The sequence below is a fragment of the Bos taurus genome, chromosome 12 (genome assembly GCF_002263795.3).
Source record: "Bos taurus isolate L1 Dominette 01449 registration number 42190680 breed Hereford chromosome 12, ARS-UCD2.0, whole genome shotgun sequence".
Lineage (NCBI taxonomy): Eukaryota > Metazoa > Chordata > Mammalia > Artiodactyla > Bovidae > Bos > Bos taurus.
Window position 1 is genome coordinate 2,449,921 of NC_037339.1, and position 17,290 is coordinate 2,467,210.

Here is a 17,290-nt window from a genome sequence, read left to right on the forward strand (position 1 = left end):
TTGAAAATCTAAAAATTTACTGTGGACATATGCAAAATCTTTATATATTCATTAAAAAATAAGAATTTCATGCTGTTTGAAGTCTTATTTTTAATTTTAAAAATACTTTCTAATTGTACAGTGAAGAACTTGCCTATTTTGAACAGAGCATAGAAAAAGCAGTACTTTGTTAATAATCATTAATTAATTTAGCACATATTTTATAGTGCCTACCATATAAAGGAATGGTGTTAGGCTCACTCAGGTATAGGCTTGATCAGACACAAACTTTACCTTTGTAGAGTTTATAGTGTGGCAAGGGAGATGGCATTTATATATATATATATACACACACACACACACATATATATGTATATATATGATTATAATACAAGGTAAACCTGGCTGTATTGAGATTGTTAGACCTAGATAATATGTGAGGTATGTGAATGTGTGTGAGTGTGTGTATGTGTTAGTTGCTCAGTCATGTCCAAGTCTGCGACCCCATGGATAGTAGCCCGCCAGGCTCCTCTGTTCATGGGATTCTCCAGGCAAGAATACAGAGTGGGTTGCTGTTCTCTTCTCCAGGGGATTTTCCTGACCCAGGGATCAAACTCAGGTCTCCCGCATTGCAGACAGATTCTTTATTGTCTGAGCCACCAGGGAAGCCTGAATGTGTGTGTAAAGGTCCCTAAAGGTTGAAATTAGTTAAGTTCAGTTCAGTCACTCAGTCGTGTCTGACTCTTTGCAACCCCAGGGACTGTAGCACGCCAGGCCTCCCTGTCCATCACCAACTCCCGGAGCTTACTCAAACTCATGTCCAATGAGTCGGTGATGCCATCCAGCCATCTCATCCTCTGTCATCCCCTTCTCCTCCTGCCCTCAGTCTTTCCCAGCATCAGGGTCTTTTCAAATGCGTCAGCTCTTCACATCAGGTGGCCAAAGTATTGGAGTCTCAGCTTCAGCATTAGTCCTTCCAGCAGAAGGATCCTGTGAGAGAAAAGCTGTGTGGGGCAACTTTGAAGACTTTATTTTGAAAGGAACTTAGGATGGGAAATATGATAAGGGGAACACAAAGAAATGTTGGGCCTGTAATTTTACAAATCTAATAGTTTTATTACTTTAGAAAACAAAAATAATGAAGTAAAAAAAGTAATGAATTTGTGATGAAAGATTAAAATTTAAGTATGTATTAACTAAAAATATTCACTAAAAATATTAACTAAGATGATTTTATGGTTATCTAAAAAGATGCTGAAGAAATTCAGTGTAATAAATAGGTCAGCTATCAACTAGAAAGATTAAAAAAAACCGAGTCTTTTATTAATAACCGAGTCTTCTGGTCTTAGGCAGTTTTACTGAGAGAAACTTCTATTTATAAGGGAAAATCATATTTCTTTATTTTTTATTCAGTTTGGTAGTATTAATGTTGAATATTTTTTTAGAGATAATCTTAAATTGCCACTTTTTTGTTTTTGGCTAGTCAATCAAGTTTTTGTCCAAAGGTACATAGTGAGTGAAAAACTTGTTCTTTGATCTAACTCTTTGATACATAACATTCTCTAACATTATTTTTTAACTAATAACACCATTGGGGATTTTTTTTTCCTTAATATATTTCCTTATATATATATTTTTTTTCCTTAAATATATTTCCTAAAATATATATATTAAAGCCTCGCATGGTATAGGCTTAATTATAATTTGAATTTGACTTTGGGCTTGTACAGAGTTTGCTTATGCTGTAATTTGGAATTGTGAGCACCAACCATTATTTTTTTCTTAATTTTAATGTCAGTATACTAATTTGCTATAATACTATTATTGTCAATCATATTTTGATACAGAGGATCTATATAGACTTTGTCAAAGGGATGGTTTAATCATTTAAGTTCTAACAAGGAAGCATAATTATATGTATTCCCTTTCTGAGCTGAAGATGATTGAGGCAAAGGACCATTGACAGCCATGGCACTTAAGTTCTCTCTGTATTCTTTTATCTGCAAGGTTCATCATCCTGTGTCTTCAATGCCTTTTCAAGTTTTCTTTCACATCAGAAAAGTTAGGTTGTCTTGTTTTAGAGATATCTTCATTTTTATTATTAAAACTGTAATCATATTAGTTGAATCTTGCAAGTGCTGTCATTAAAATTCCCTTGATTTCGTTTCTATTCTTTCTCTTGCCTGTTAGAAGCAATATGATATCTTTTGTCCCCCTGAGTGAAGTGCTAAAAAATGTTTGGTTTTGCCTGAAATTTTCTGACATTTAATTGCCAATAGCTGAAATGTAATTGATCACATTTATCCAGGTGAGAAAGCTGTTCCTTTGGTATAGGTTGAATTCTCCTTTCTCAATTATATAGCTAATCAAATAAACATTGAGTAGTGCTTGATTTGAATATGTAATAATCCTGGATAGAGAAGAGGAAAATTAGTTGCTTTCAAGATACAGAGACGAAGCTTAAGGCTTAGTATTTGGGAAGTTAACTAGAAATAAAACTGAAGATTAACTTGGTCAATGATTTCCTTCTCACAGTTTATTAATAAATTTTCCTAGAATTTAAGAAGCACATTAATGAAGATATTTTCTTTTGGTTTTACTTTTAGAACTTAATAAAGCATCTTCCCGATCAACAACAGTTGAATTCACTGTCTCAGTACCAGAGTGAATATAGCAACCTATGTGAACCCGAGCAGTTTGCTGTCGTGGTGAGTACCCTGTCAGCTCTCTGGAGGGGACGTCTGTGCTGTGCACAGAGGAAACAGAATGTGAGGCTTTCACGTCACTACTATTCACAAGCATTCAACGTCCACCTTGCTTTTCTTCTTAACCTGAGGATATTTATGGAAAATTATCTTGATTTTAAAATGCATGTTGAAATTCTAACCATAAATGAAATCTAAGGAGTTCTTTCAAAAGTACAAACGTGATTTTTTATCTTTTCTATTTAATGTGAAAATGTAAAATGAAACCTGCACTCCTACGACTAGAGTGGATTGTGCTTTATTCTCGAGCAGTGTTTCCAACATATCGCAAGAGTAGCTTCACTTTCTCATTCTACTCAATCACTTCAGTTCCTCTCATGTTTTAAACTCTAAAATTAGAAATACAATTTCTTTTTGGCAATGAGGATGAAAAAATGAATGCATTTTATAAAATCTTCAAGACTTCCAGCCTCCAATTTTATAGAAGTTGGGATCTAAAGAGATGAAAAAAGACTTTCCAATGTTATATGTTAGCTCTATTGCAACTTGAATTTAAGATTTTTATCAAGTTTTCTTTTCTCCTGCTCTTACCTTCTACCATTAAATTATCATGTTGACATTGGGTACCTCAGCCATCATGATGATGTTTAAAGTACTATTTCATTTTTTTCTAATATATAAGATTTTTTTTCCCTAGAGTCTTCAGCTATATTGTTACCAACCTCCAGGGACGTGGTAGTATTATATTTCTATAATTCTGAAAGCTTGGATTGGATTACTAAAGGACTGTGTTTACATACTATTATTTGTCGTGTTATTGACACTTGATTTTAAACTTCTTCCTGTCTCTTCATAAATCCAATCTACTCAGCTCTCTCTGCAGTGACTCTCCTGCCCCCAAAGTTCACAGACTCAGATTAGAAAGAAAAAAAAGGCAGGTTTTTCCTCTTCATAGCCCTGTAATTTTTATTATAAAACTTTTAAACGTTATTTTTAGAAAAATGCTATTTTTTTAACCCGAGTCTCTCCAGAGAGCTCTTTTATCCTCTTGTCTCTCTCTCTCTCTCGCTTTCTTTATTTTCTTGTTTATTTTCTGTCACCTGATCAGTCTTTCTCTTGATCCCTGTGACACAATATCTTCCATATAAGACAAGAGAGAATTTGCGTTACATTTTTAACCACAAGCTGCTTAGATTTTTGATGTTTGTTCGTCCTTTTTGACTCTTGAATGAAAATCATAGCATGTAAAATTACAATTTTAAAATATTCCTATCCATGTTAAATATGAAACACAAACTTATATGAAAATATCTGCTTACCAAGAAACTCTTTATGTTGCATATCATCACAGAGATTTAAAACTATTCTCATGTTTTTCCTGGTGATTGTCACAGAAGAATGAACTCTAACTTGGAGATGTTTTAGGTTTATTTAAATAGCCAGGTTATGGCTGCTTTGAAAAACGAGGATTCCCGTCAAAGAGGCATGACTTACAAGTGTTGTACTTAGAGGGGTCAGAAAGTTAAAATAAGTATATTCCCAGATACCAGGGCTTTAGACATGGTAATTTTGATTTTAAGACAGAAATAGTTTCAGCACATGTCAATGCAAACTTGACCTTGACTCTACACATTCTGTGCTGATCATAACTGACTACAAATGGAATATAAAGAGAACAAGAGTGATACTGTTGAAAACCATCTGCTATTATCTGTTGATTATGAACATTTCTAAAAATACTATTTCAAGTTCTGGTTTGTGTTACACTAACATCTTAGAACTGGCCATGGAACAACAGACTGGTTCGAAATAGGAAAAGGAGTATGTCAAGGCTGTATATTGTCACCATGCTTATTTAACTTATATGCAGAGTACATCATGAGAAACGCTGGACTGGAGGAAACACAAGCTGGAATCAAGATTGCCGGGAGAAATATCAATAACCTCAGATATGCAGATGACACCACCCTTATGGCAGAAAGTGAAGAGGAACTCAAAAGCCTCTTGATGAAAGTGAAAGAGGAAAGTGAAAAAGTTGGCTTAAAGCTCAACATTCAGAAAAGGAAGATCATGGCATTCCGTCCCATCACTTCAGGGCAGATAGATAGGGAAACAGAGGAAGCAGTGTCAGACTTTACCTTTTTGGGCTCCAAAATCACTGCAGATGATGACTACAGCCATGAAATTAAAAGACGCTTACTCCTTGGAAGGAAAGTTATGACCAACCTAGAGAGCATATTGAAAAGCAGAGACATTACTTTGCCAACAAAGGTCCGTCTAGTCAAGGCTATGGTTTTTCCTGTGGTCATGTATGGATGTGAGAGTTGGACTGTGAAGAAGGCTGAGCGCCGAAGAATTGATGCTTTTAAACTGTGGTGTTAGAGAAGACTCTTGAGAGTCCCTTGGACTGCAAGGAGATCCAACCAGTCCATTCTGAAGTAGATCAGCACTGGGATTTCTTTGGAAGGAATGATGCTAAAGCTGAAACTCCAGTACTTTGGCCACCTCATGCAAAGAGTTGATTCATTGGGAAAAAACTCTGATGCTGGGAGGGATTGGGGGCAGGGGAGAAGGGGACGACAGAGGATGAGATGGCTGGATGGCATCACTGACTCTATGGACGTGAGTCGGAGTGAATTCCGGAAGTTGGTGATGGACAGGGAGGCCTGGCGTGCTGCGATTCATGGGGTCACAAAGAGTCGGACACAACTGAGCGACTGAACTAAACTGAATATCTTAGAATATATTTGTTTTGATGAAGAAAGAAAGACAGTTGAAGAAAAATGTGAAGTTTTATATGAAGTTTTTTGGGGGAAGTGGGTAGCAAATAGTAATATTCTTCACTTCATCTTTTTTTCCATTCCAGTTTTTCACCATTTTCAGTCTGGCTCTCTACTTCTCAAACCCCCACGCATCACCCAAAAGACAGGAAAACTTTCGTAAAGTTCTATACAGTTGAGAGTTACCCCCAAAATGATGAACCACATGTGATGCCTGATGTTTTCTATTCTTTCTAATTTAAAAACTCAGTGAGTTCACTAATTGATTAAAGAGTGATGTCTTTTCAGTTTATCAACATTATATAAATTATACCATAATTTTGGTTTTAAGAAATTGATTATAATTACCACGTGTATTTTTTAAAGATTCTCATAATGCTGTTTCATTTTTAAAGTAATAAGCTTAGTATACTTGTATATATATTGAAGATGGGCTGTTAACTAGAGGTAAACTAAACTGCAGATTCCTACAAGACTTTGCTCTCATAGAAAAACCTTTACTTATTGACTAAACCTATATTTAAAGTGCTAATCATTTCTGGCTGAAAAATCTTCAGAGTCACAAACAAGAAAGAGTCAGAGGTGGTCATTCCACCCCAAATAGGATCGAAACTTGCCTTTTTACTTGTTTTTATCGTAGATAGACTGGTGTTAACTGTTTCATCTTCAGGTTCTGTGCACTGATACTGTCATTTCTAACATTGTTTTCATTTTTATAGAAATCAGTTAAAACCCTGCAGTTATTTTCGTTGCCAGTTTACATTTTTGTTTTATCCAATTATGTAAATTCATTAATTTGATTCATATGAATTACAGATGTAGTCTATTTAAATAAACACTCAAATTTGATACAGTGGATAAAGTTACTAAAGTTGTTTGCATTATATAATCTGCTTTAATTCCACACAAGAATTATGTAAAACAGCAAACAAACAAAATCCAGCTTACCTGGAAATCAGTGTTTGTCTCTATTATTTCTGTTTCATAGAAAGGTGGTTTGTGAAAGTAACACATCCAAACTGCTGGTAATCAATGTCAATTAAAGGCCAAATAGAAGCTACTTCCTTGGCCATCTAGTGGTTAAGACTCCAACCTTCCAATACAGGGGGCGTGGATTTGATCCCCTCTCAGGTAACTAAGGTCCTACATGTTCTGTGGTGTGTCCCAAAATACCAAATAGAATATATAAAACACAACATGTAAATTAGAAGTATGTTCTACTTTTGTCATATATTACTTACATACAAGTATCTGGGTCATGGAAAAAGCAAGAGAGTTCCAGAAAAACATCTATTTCTGCTTTCTTGACTATGCCAAAGCCTTTGACTGTGTGGATCACAATAAACTGTGGAAAATTCTGAAAGAGATGGGAATACCAGACCACCTGACCAGCCTCTTCAGAAACCTATATGCAGGTCAGGAAGCAGCAGTTAGAACTGGACATGGAACAACAGACTGGTTCCAAATAGGAAAAGGAGTACGTCAAGGCTGTATATTGTCACCCTGCTTATTTAACTTATATGCAGAGTACATCATGAGAAATGCTGGGCTGGAAGAATCCCAAGCTGGAATCAAGATTGCCAGGAGAAATATCAATAACCTCAGATATGCAGATGACACCACCCTTATGGCAGAAAGTGAAGAGGATCTAAAAAGCCTGTTGATGAAGTTGAAAGAGGAGAGTGAAAAAGTTGGCTTAACAGAAAACGAAGATCATGGCATCTGGTCCCATCACTTCATGGGAAACAGATGGGGAAACAGTAGAACAGTGTCAGACTTTATGTTTTTGGGCTCCACAATCACCGTAGATGGTGATTGCAGCCATGAAATTAAAAGATGCTTACTCCTTGGAAGGAAAGTTATGACCGGCCTAGACAGTATATTAAAAAGCAGAGACATTACTTTGCCAACAAAGGTCCGTCTAGTCAAGGCTATGGTTTTTTCAGTGGTCATGTATGGATGTGAGAGCTGGACTGTGAAGAAAGCTGAGTGCCAAAGAATTGATGCTTTTGAATTGTGGTGTTGGAGAAGACTCTTGAGAGTCCCTTGGACTGCAAGGAGATACAACCACTCCATTCTAAAGGAGATCAGTCCTGGGTGTTCTTTGCAAGGACTGATGCTAAAGCTGATACTCCAGTACTTTGCACACCTCATGCGAAGAGTTGACTCATTGGAAAAGACTCTGATGCTGGGAGGGATTGGAGACAGGAGGAAAAGGGGATGACAGAGGATGAGATGGCTGGATGGCATCACCGACTTGATGGACATGAGTGTGAGTGAGCTCTGCGAGTTGGTGATGGACAGGGAGACCTGGCGTGCTGTGATTCATGGGGTCGTAAAGAGTCAGACACGACTGAGTGACTGAACTGAACTGAACTGAGTGGTCTATCGAGTATGATATTCATATATACTATTCAGAAATGTGTGAATATCCATTAAATTGTATGTCCCTTATGTTTTCTTGGAGAAGGCAATGGCACCCCACTCCAATACTCTTGCCTGGAAAATCCCATGGATGGAGGAGCCTGGTAGGCTGCAGTCCATGGGATCGCTAAGAGTCGGACATGACTGAGCGACTTCACTTTCACTTTTCACTTTTGGAGAAGGAAATGGCAACCCACTCCAGTATCCTTGCCTGGAGAATCCCAGGGATGGTGGAGCCTGGTGGGCTGCCGTCTGTGGGGTCACACAGAGTTGGACACGACTGAGGCGCCTTAGTGGTAGCAGTATGTTTTCTGTGAAACACTAAACCGTTTACTATGTCTATATTCTCTCCACATTTCCTATAATACAGTTTACATATCCACTTTTATTTATTTCTCCCTTGAAGTTGAAGCAAAGTTCTTTAATCCTGATATTATCTCTATTCTTTAAAAAATAGTCTTAATGCAGGTGAGCTATATCTCGGTACTTTTATGGTACTAAACGTTTAATTGCTCATCTTATTTATGTTTTTTCCCAGTAATTCAGAATCTTAAGTTGCGTCCCTGAACTTATTCTTGCAGCCCTTCTAACTGAAGCCTTGGCAAGTTTGAGCAGGACAGTCACCAGGTGTGGGAGGTGGCCCTGCTGATGCTTGTAGTCTAGTAGTGCTGTTGACATGGTGATAGCTGGTACCTTTTAGAACTGATAACCCAGTGCTACGAATTCAGGACCTAGGAGTTTATTGATATTATTGACTTGTTTTGTGGCTGATAGCTATGCTTTCCAGGAAATTTTGGCATAAGGAAAAAAGAACACGTCAAATAGTCTGAACAAGCTGTCATTTAATTCTCAGACCAAGTGTTCTATTCAAATGATATTTTGTTATTTTAGAGATGGGTTCTGAGAAGTGGTCCATCTTTATATCGTTTTGTGTACTGTGAAATGAATGAGACAATTTACAGTGAGTTTTATTTGTTGATTTAGGTTTTGGGCTCCCCTGATAGCTCAGTTGATAAGGAATCCACTTGCAATGCTGGAGACTTGGGTTCGATCCCTGGTTTGGGAAGATCCCCTGGAAAAGGGGAAGGCTACCCACTCCAGTATTCTGGCCTAGAGAATTTCGTGGACTGTTTATAGTCCATGGGGTGGCAAAGAGTCCAGTCACGACTGAGCTAGTTTTACTTTCTAGGTTTTGGGCAGAAGACATTGAATACTAACCAATGTGCTAAATTTGAAACATTGTTTTCCCTAGACAGTCCAGTATAAAACTCTTTGTTGAGAAATTGTTTCATATTTGGAATGCCCTAGTCTCATGCTTTATTCAGCTTAATTTTCTATCAGTAATATTACAAAAGGAAAATATCCTGCTTAGAAACTCTCATTGGATCAGTTAGCTGTCTTTTTTCTTGGATTCCTTATTTTTCCTCTCAGCCTTACTATCTCCTTGTTTATTTCCCTCAAATACTGCCTACTCATCAAAGGCTGGTTTCTGTTGAAAGAACCTGATTTTAGTTGTATGACTGTATTTTTTTATATTTGCAGTCATCTTTTGATCAATAAGCCATTAGGCAAAATCACTGTGCTCACAGTGGTACGGTTGGTTAACTGTGTGAGAAGTAAGATATGTAAATATTCAATGGGATCACAAGATTTAGCTGAAGCTTAGAAAGAGGCCTAAAATTTGCATTTGAAACTCGGTATACTAGAATTTCTTTGATTAAAAATTCTAAGCTTTTGAGTATTTGTATCCACATTATTTAGTTCTTTTAAGCTGCCAATTCTTCAAAGCAATTGTAGTGTTTATAGGAAATTGAATTGAACAAATGTTTTGTTTGTGTACTGTATTTTGATCTATCACCATTTGGTGTCACTGTAGGGCAGGGCTTTTAAACTTTGTGCAGTAGAGACTTTTATTTTTAACCAAAACATGTTGCAAGAAGTTCATGCAAATTTTCTTCCATTAAAAATGCCTCATTTTAAAATACACCTAAATATTCTTGTTATAAAACATTTAAATAACGTATAAAAATATTGAATACAATGTAGAAGTTTCCTTGTATCTCACTACCCACTGCATTCCATATAAATGATCTTTTTAAATGTTTTGCTGGCTTTCCAATCCTATTTCTTTGTATTTACAAATGTGTGCATACTCATTTGCACATTGTTCTAAAACTTCACCGTGAAATGTTTTGGAGACTTTGTTTTTATGATGTGATATTTTGAAATTCCTATATGGTATTTCATGCTGTGCTCAGTCTTGTCTGACTCTTTGTAGCCTCATGGACTATAGCCTGCCAGCCTCTTTTTCCCTGAAATTTTCCAGGCAAAAATACTGGAGGAGGTTGCCATTTTTCACTTCAGGGGGCCTTCCTGACCCAAGGGCTGAACCCTTGTCTCCTAAGTCTCCTGCACTGGTTGGCGGATTCTTTACCACTGTGCCGCCTACTGATATTTTGACTTTTTCTATAACTATTTCCTCAATGAAGGATGGTTAGTTTTTGTATTCCCCCAGGTTTTAAAAAAAAAATTCTGCATGCCTTGTTTGTGTATGTGTTTGGAGGGAGTGTTTTATAGAGGTTATGTGCATGAACTCTGGGTTTAAATCCTATATCAACCTTACAAGCTTTGTGATCTTGGGTAGTTGTTCATTTTCCTGTACCTCACTTTCCGTATTTGTGAAACTTACATTAGTTTCCTGTTGCTACTATAACAAAGTACCACAGACTTAGTGGCTTGAAACGAAATACATTTATTGTTTTAGAATCCTGGAGGTCAGAAGTCTGGAATGGGTCGTTAATACTGTGTTCCTCTGAGAGCTCTGGAAAGGATTTCCTCCTGGCCCTCCCTGCGTTTGGCGGCTGCCACACTCCTGGCTTACCGTCTGCCATCCCGCTCCCTTCTCCTTTTGTCATCTCCTTCCTTGGCTCTCTCCTCAGCTTTCATAAGGACATTGTGTTTATATTCGCTAATCTAGAATAATCAAGAGTCTTAATTTAATCACATCCACAATGTCCCTTCTGCCATGTAAGTTAACATATTCAGAAGTTTTGGGGATTAGTCTGTGACCCTATTTGGGGGAATCACAATTCTGCCAGCCACAGGCCAGTGGTCGTGTCTGCCTCCACTACTACAGGCCAGTGGTCATGTCTATTTAATACTTCTGATGCTGGGAAGGATTGGGGGCAGAAGGAGAAGGGGACGGCAGAGGATAAGATGGCTGGATGGCATCACCGACTAGATGGCCGCGAGTTTGAGTGAACTCCAAGAGTTGGTGATGGACAGGGAGGCCTGGCGTACTGCGATTCATGGGGCCGCAAAGAGTCAGGCACGACTGAGCGACTGAACTGAACTGAACTGATACGTGTAAATCAGCTTGTAATCCAAACTCTTCTAAGGGTTAGCTTTTGTGATTAATATTATTATTTCTTTGTAAAAGTTGCAGAATTTGAATTCCTAGGTGAAAACTTCTGTTAATCTTGGTCATTCCTGCCAAGTTAACCTTCTAGAAATTATGTCAATTTATATTTTTATGAACAATATACATGAGGATTTTTGTCTTGCACCATCACTAGTACTTAATATGACCTTTTTATTCCACTTGTGATTTTATTCTTCACTCTATATTTCCAGGCTACCGATTGAGATTGACACAGTTTATTATATATTTATTGGTTATTTATACTTCTTCCTGGATTCACTTTCTTACTATATTATCTTTCTTTCCTTATAGTTTGTAGAAGCTCCTTATATAACCTATGAGTTATTCCTTTGTAAATATTTACAGATTTTCCTATTGCCTCTCACTTGTCCTTCCATGTTTATTTATGATGTCTTCTGTATCCTACGTTTTTGAAGTTTGATTATGAAAATGAATTGAAGAGTCATGTTCCTCACTCAAGGCGTGTTCTGTGTTTTAGGACAAGCTCAGTCCTTTGCACATAATTCATATCAGTCGCTCAGTCATGTTCAACTCTTTGCGACCCCAGGAATCGAAGCACGCCAGGGCTCCCTGGCCATCACCAACTCCTGGAGTTCACCCAGACTCGTGTGCATCGAGTTGGTGATGCCATCCAGCCATCTCATCCTCTGTTGTCCCCTTTTCCTCCTGCCCCCAATTCCTTCCAGCATCAGAGTCTTTTCCAATGAGTCAACTCTTCACATGAGGTGGCCAAAGTATTGGAGTTTCAGCCTCAGCATCAGTCCTTCCAATGAACACCCAGGACTGATCTCCTTTAGAATGAACTGGTTGGATCTCCTTGCAGTCCAAGGGACTCTCAAGAGTCTTCTCCAACAACACAGTTCAAAAGCATCAATTCTTCGGCACTCAGCTTTCTTCACAGTCCAATTCTCACATCCATACATGACTACTGAAAAAACCAAAGCCTTGACTAGATGGACCTTCGTTGGCAAAGTAATGTCTCTGATTTTTAATATGCTGTATAGATTGGTCATAACTTGACTTCCAAAGAGTAAGCATCTTTTAATTTCATGGCTACAATCACCATCTGCAGTGATTTTCGAGCCCCCAGAAATAAAGTCTGACACTATTTCCACTGTTTCTCCATCTATTTCCCGTGAAGTGATGGGACCAGATGCCATGATCTTAGTTTTCTGAATGTTGAGCTTTAAGCCAGCTTTTTCAGTCTCCTCTTTCACTTTCATCAAGAGGCTTTTTAGTTCCTCTTCACTTTCTGCCATAAGGGCAGTGTCATCTGCATATCTGAGGCTATTGATATTTCTCCCGGCAATCTCGATTCCAGCTTGTGATTCTTCCAGCCCAGCGTTTCTCATGATGTACTGTGCATATAAGTTAAATAAGCATGGTGACAATATACAGCCTTGACATACTCCTTTTCCTATTTGGAACCAATCTGTTGTTCCATGTCCAGTTCTAACTGTTGCTTCCTGACCTGCATACAGATTTCTCAAGAGGCAGATCAGGTGATCTCGTACTCCCATCTCCTTCAGAATTTTCCACAGTTTATTGTGATCCACACAGTCAAAGACTTTGGCATAGTCAATAAAGCAGAAATAGATGTTTTTCTGGAACTCTCTTGCTTTTTCCATGATCCGGCGGATGTTGGCAATTTGATCTCTGGTTCCTCTGCCTTTTCGAAAACCAGCTTGAACATCTGGAAGTTCACTGTTCATGTATTGCCGAAGCCTGGCTTGGAGAATTTTGATCATCACTTTACTAGCGTGTGAGATGAGTACAATTGTGCGGTAGTTTGAGCATTCTTTGGCATTGCCTTTCTTTGAGATTGGAATGAAAACTGATGTTTTCCAGCCCTGTGGCCACTGCTGAGTTTTCCAAATTTGCTAGCATATTGAGTGCAGCACTTTCACAGCATCATCTTTCAGGATTTGAAATAGCTCAACTGGAATTCCAGCACCTCCACTGGCTTTGTTTGTAGTGATGCTTTCTAAGGGCCACTTGATTTCACATTCCAGGATGTCTGCCTCTAGGTGAGTGATCACTCCATCATGATTATCTGGGTTGTGAAGATCTTTTTTGTACATGTCTTCTGTGTATTCTTGCCACCTCATCTTAATATCTTCTGCTACTGTTAGGTCCATGCCGTTTCTGTCCTTTATCGAGCCCATCTTTGCATGAAATGTTTCCTTGGTGTCTCTAATAATCTTGACGAGATCTCTAGTCTTTCCATTCTGTTGTTTTCCACTATTTCTTTGCATTGATCGCTGAGAACGGCTTTTCATCTCTCCTTGCTATTCTTTAGAACTCTGCATTCAAATGGGAATATCTTTCCTTTTCTCCTTTGCTTTTTGCTTCTCTTTTCACAGCTATTTGTAAAACCTCCTCAGACAAGCATTTTGGTCTTTTGTATTTCTTTTTTTCTGGGGATGGTCTTGATTTGTGTCTCCTGTACAATGTCATGAACCTCCATCCATATTTCATCAGACACTCTGTCTATCACATCTAGTCCCTTAAATCTATTTCTCACTTCCACTGTATAATTATAAGGGATTTGATTTGTGTCTTACCTGAATGGTCTAGTGGTTTTATAAGTACGTGTAAATAGCAGTTGATTAAGTCTTCTTTGGATGGTGTGGAACATCCTGTAAAGTTATAGAATGAGTGAAATGCCACTTACCGTCCCTCACTGTCTCCCTAAGCTACTTCGCTTGCTTCCTATAACTTTTACATGGATGTCTAAAATTCTTAAAATAATATCCCTTAAAAACAAAGTAACAAAAAATCTTCATTGAAGTATAATTGGTACACAGTAAAAATGCATATATTTAAAACTTGTAGAATTTGATTCATTTTGATATAAGTGCACTTGTGAAACCATCATCATAATCAAGATAATGAACATGCTCATCAACCCCGAGTGCTTTCTCAGACTTCTCCATGAGCCTCTCCTTCCTGCCCGCTCAGGCACCAGCGTTAGGTCTCTGAGGAGCAGCCACAGCCACTCCTTCCGCCCCTTGTCTCGCCTGCCCTGTGCTTTATCTCCCAGACCACTTACCCTGTTCTCAGGGCCCGTGCCCAGGCCCGTCCACAGCCTGCTGTCCCTATTCTCTGCTTTGGGAAACGCTCTCTGGAATTCTTTCTCTAGCACTTCTGTTATTCCTTGCACAATTCAGGATCCTTCCTCTTTGTTATCATAATGCTGGGTACTTTCTGTAGATGGTTCTTATTTCCCTGAAGTATGCCACAGATTTCATTTATGCTTGGCACTTTTGAACAAGCTGAAGTATACGAACTCATCTTTATATTCCTGACCCATGGTCCATCTTGAGCTACATGGTGGCTACACCATACAGGCTAAGTGAATATGTGAAAAACGAAAGAGATGAAGAGAAAGGAGGGAAAATATATATAGCAAGAATAGTAAAATAAAAATGAAGTTAAGAATTGTTTTTGATATTTTACTTTTTAATTTGTTTTCTGACTATAATAATTTGTAATACTTTGAAATTATCAACAATTATTAGAAAAAAGGTTCACAGAAAAATTGGGGGCAAGTTACAGAGATTTTCTGTATGCACATGCATAGCCTCCCCCTTTATCAATATCTTCCAGTAGAATGGTACATTTATCATACTTCATGAACCTACACAAACACATCATAATTGCTCAATGTCCATCGATTACCTTAGGGTTCATTCTTGGTGTTGTATGTTCAGTGGATTAGGACAAATATGTATCACTCCTGGGTGTTCATTGGAAGGACTGATGGTGATGCTGAAACTCCAGTACTTTGGCTACCTCATGCAAAGAGTTGACTCATTGGAAAAGACACTGACTGATGCTGGGAGGGATTGGGGGCAGGAGGAGAAGGGGACGACAGGATGAGATGGCTGGATGGCATGACCGACTCGATGCACATGAGTTTGGGTGAATTCCAGGAGTTGGTGATGGACAGGGAGGCCTGGTGTGCTGCGTTTCATGGGGTCTCAAAGAGTTGGACTCGACTGAGCGACTGAACTGAACTGATAATGACGTGTGTCCATCATTATGGTACGATACAGATAGTTGTTTTTAAAAATTACATTTTGAAATGAAAATGTTGTGTACTTTTGAGATAGTGATTTTAAGTTTTGTTAAAATGAGTCTCTGGCCAATTATTTCTTTGGTAAGAAGGGGTTAATTTAAAAGTATATCAAGTAGCCAACAATTTTGAGCGTAAAAGTCTCAATTTATACTTGTATTCAAAACAGAAGATAACCACCCTACATGATTCTGCCACCTACTTTGTAAGCTTGTCCCTTTGTAGACTCAGTCCGTTTGTAGACTTATTCCACTTTCCTCCTGGTGCCACACCTCTGTTGGACTTTTCTTGGTCCTTTTTAACTCCTGAGGCCATGCTGTTTCAGTCTGGGGTACTGAAACACTCGGGTACCTGCCTTATACAGTGCTGCTTTTGGTACTCAAAAGAAGTTGAATATTTTCAAAGGTATTGAGGAAATTCTGGTTTGGTTTAAGAATCATGGCTTATTGAAACAACTTCAGAAGAGACTGACCAGAGTTGGTGTGGAACCTGAAAGAATATGTCCACTGAGTCATCGCTTTCCCAGACTTAACATATCCACGTCTCTTTCATTCAGGTGTTGATTATTTGGAGTGCTTTGCAAATGTCCAGATTCAAAATCGTTCATGTTTCACAGAATTATCGGTTTCTTCTTTTCAGAATCCATTTTGGCTTCTTATAATTACTGTTTCCTTTTCTCCTTAGTATTCTTCTTCAGTCTTGTCTGTCAGTGACATAAATCTCTCCAGTCTCTCCTCCTGGAAGATAGGAGCCCTGTTTGTCTTCAGTTGCGGCCTTTGTCCCAGGTCCTTCACATTTCAGTATGCTCTAGACAGCACTTTGGCAACCTCATTTGCAGATCTTTCACCATCCAGGAGGATGTTTGTTTAGAATAATAAACTGTTATAACTCTGTCCATAGCTATTTAAATCTTAAAGGTCTGCTTCTCTTAAGATCATAAACATTCAGCTGTTGTTCAGTTATTCTTGTCTCTTTGCTTTGCAACCTTCTTGACATGTTTCTACCAGGATCCAGTACTTAATATAGGCTCTCTAGCACAGATGGCTTTTCTTCCACCTAGTTTAAAGCTTATTAATTTAGCTTGCTTTCAGTTGTCATTGGTCTGTAGCCTGAAATTCTTGAGACATGTCATGCTGCTGTCATTTTCCTTATAATCTGATTTCTGCTTTTCATCTCAGTCAGTGGTCCAAGTCAAAATGATCACAACGCCGTTTGAATTTTTAGCAAAACTTACAGAAATTTTGTAGGTTTAAGTAGTTAAACATCAGTTGTCAGGTAAGAGAAATTTCTGTTTCACCCATCCTAGTATTTTCTCTGAAGATTTTTTTTCTCTCACAGATTTCATCTTAATTCTGCCTACATATGACATGGTGGAGGTACATGTTGACAAAACTCTTAAAAGGCCATTTACACCTTTTCTTTACATGATTTTTGGTAGTATAAAATAATGTATAACAGATTTATTGATTTAGGCAAATATACTGAAATATACAGAAAATTAGAGACTTTTTTTTATGGTTGAACTTAACATGGCTTCACTGTTGGTAGATTGAGTATATTTAAGAACATTTCTGATATTAATTTGAGTTCTCATTTAGATGATTCTGAGAAAGTGGCTCCATGTCCACTAGCCTTTGGTTAGTGGGTCTGAATTACCAGACTTGTATGGATGAATTTAGACCTTGAGATTATATTGGTAACGAAACCACTATCTCATGTGTTTCATTTCAGTACCTGTCCTCTTGGTTCAGCAGTGATTCACTCATTTGTACATTTATTTGACAAATATTTATTGGACACCTCCTCTGTGCTTGGCCTTTTTCTGGATTCTGAGTTTGTTGCAGGGAATACGTCTCTTACTCCTCCTTGGTCTTACATTGTA

The 17,290-nt window shown here is 38.0% G+C and overlaps 1 protein-coding gene across 1 annotated transcript in view; it reads left to right on the forward strand.

Annotated features, from left to right (window-relative positions):
• The window catches only part of DIAPH3 (diaphanous related formin 3), a 563,614-nt gene that overhangs the window by 269,087 nt on the left and 277,237 nt on the right, over positions 1 to 17,290 (forward strand). Inside the window, 1 exon segment of the mRNA NM_001192614.2 lies at positions 2,586 to 2,687. Coding sequence (NP_001179543.2) covers positions 2,586 to 2,687 — 102 coding nt within the window.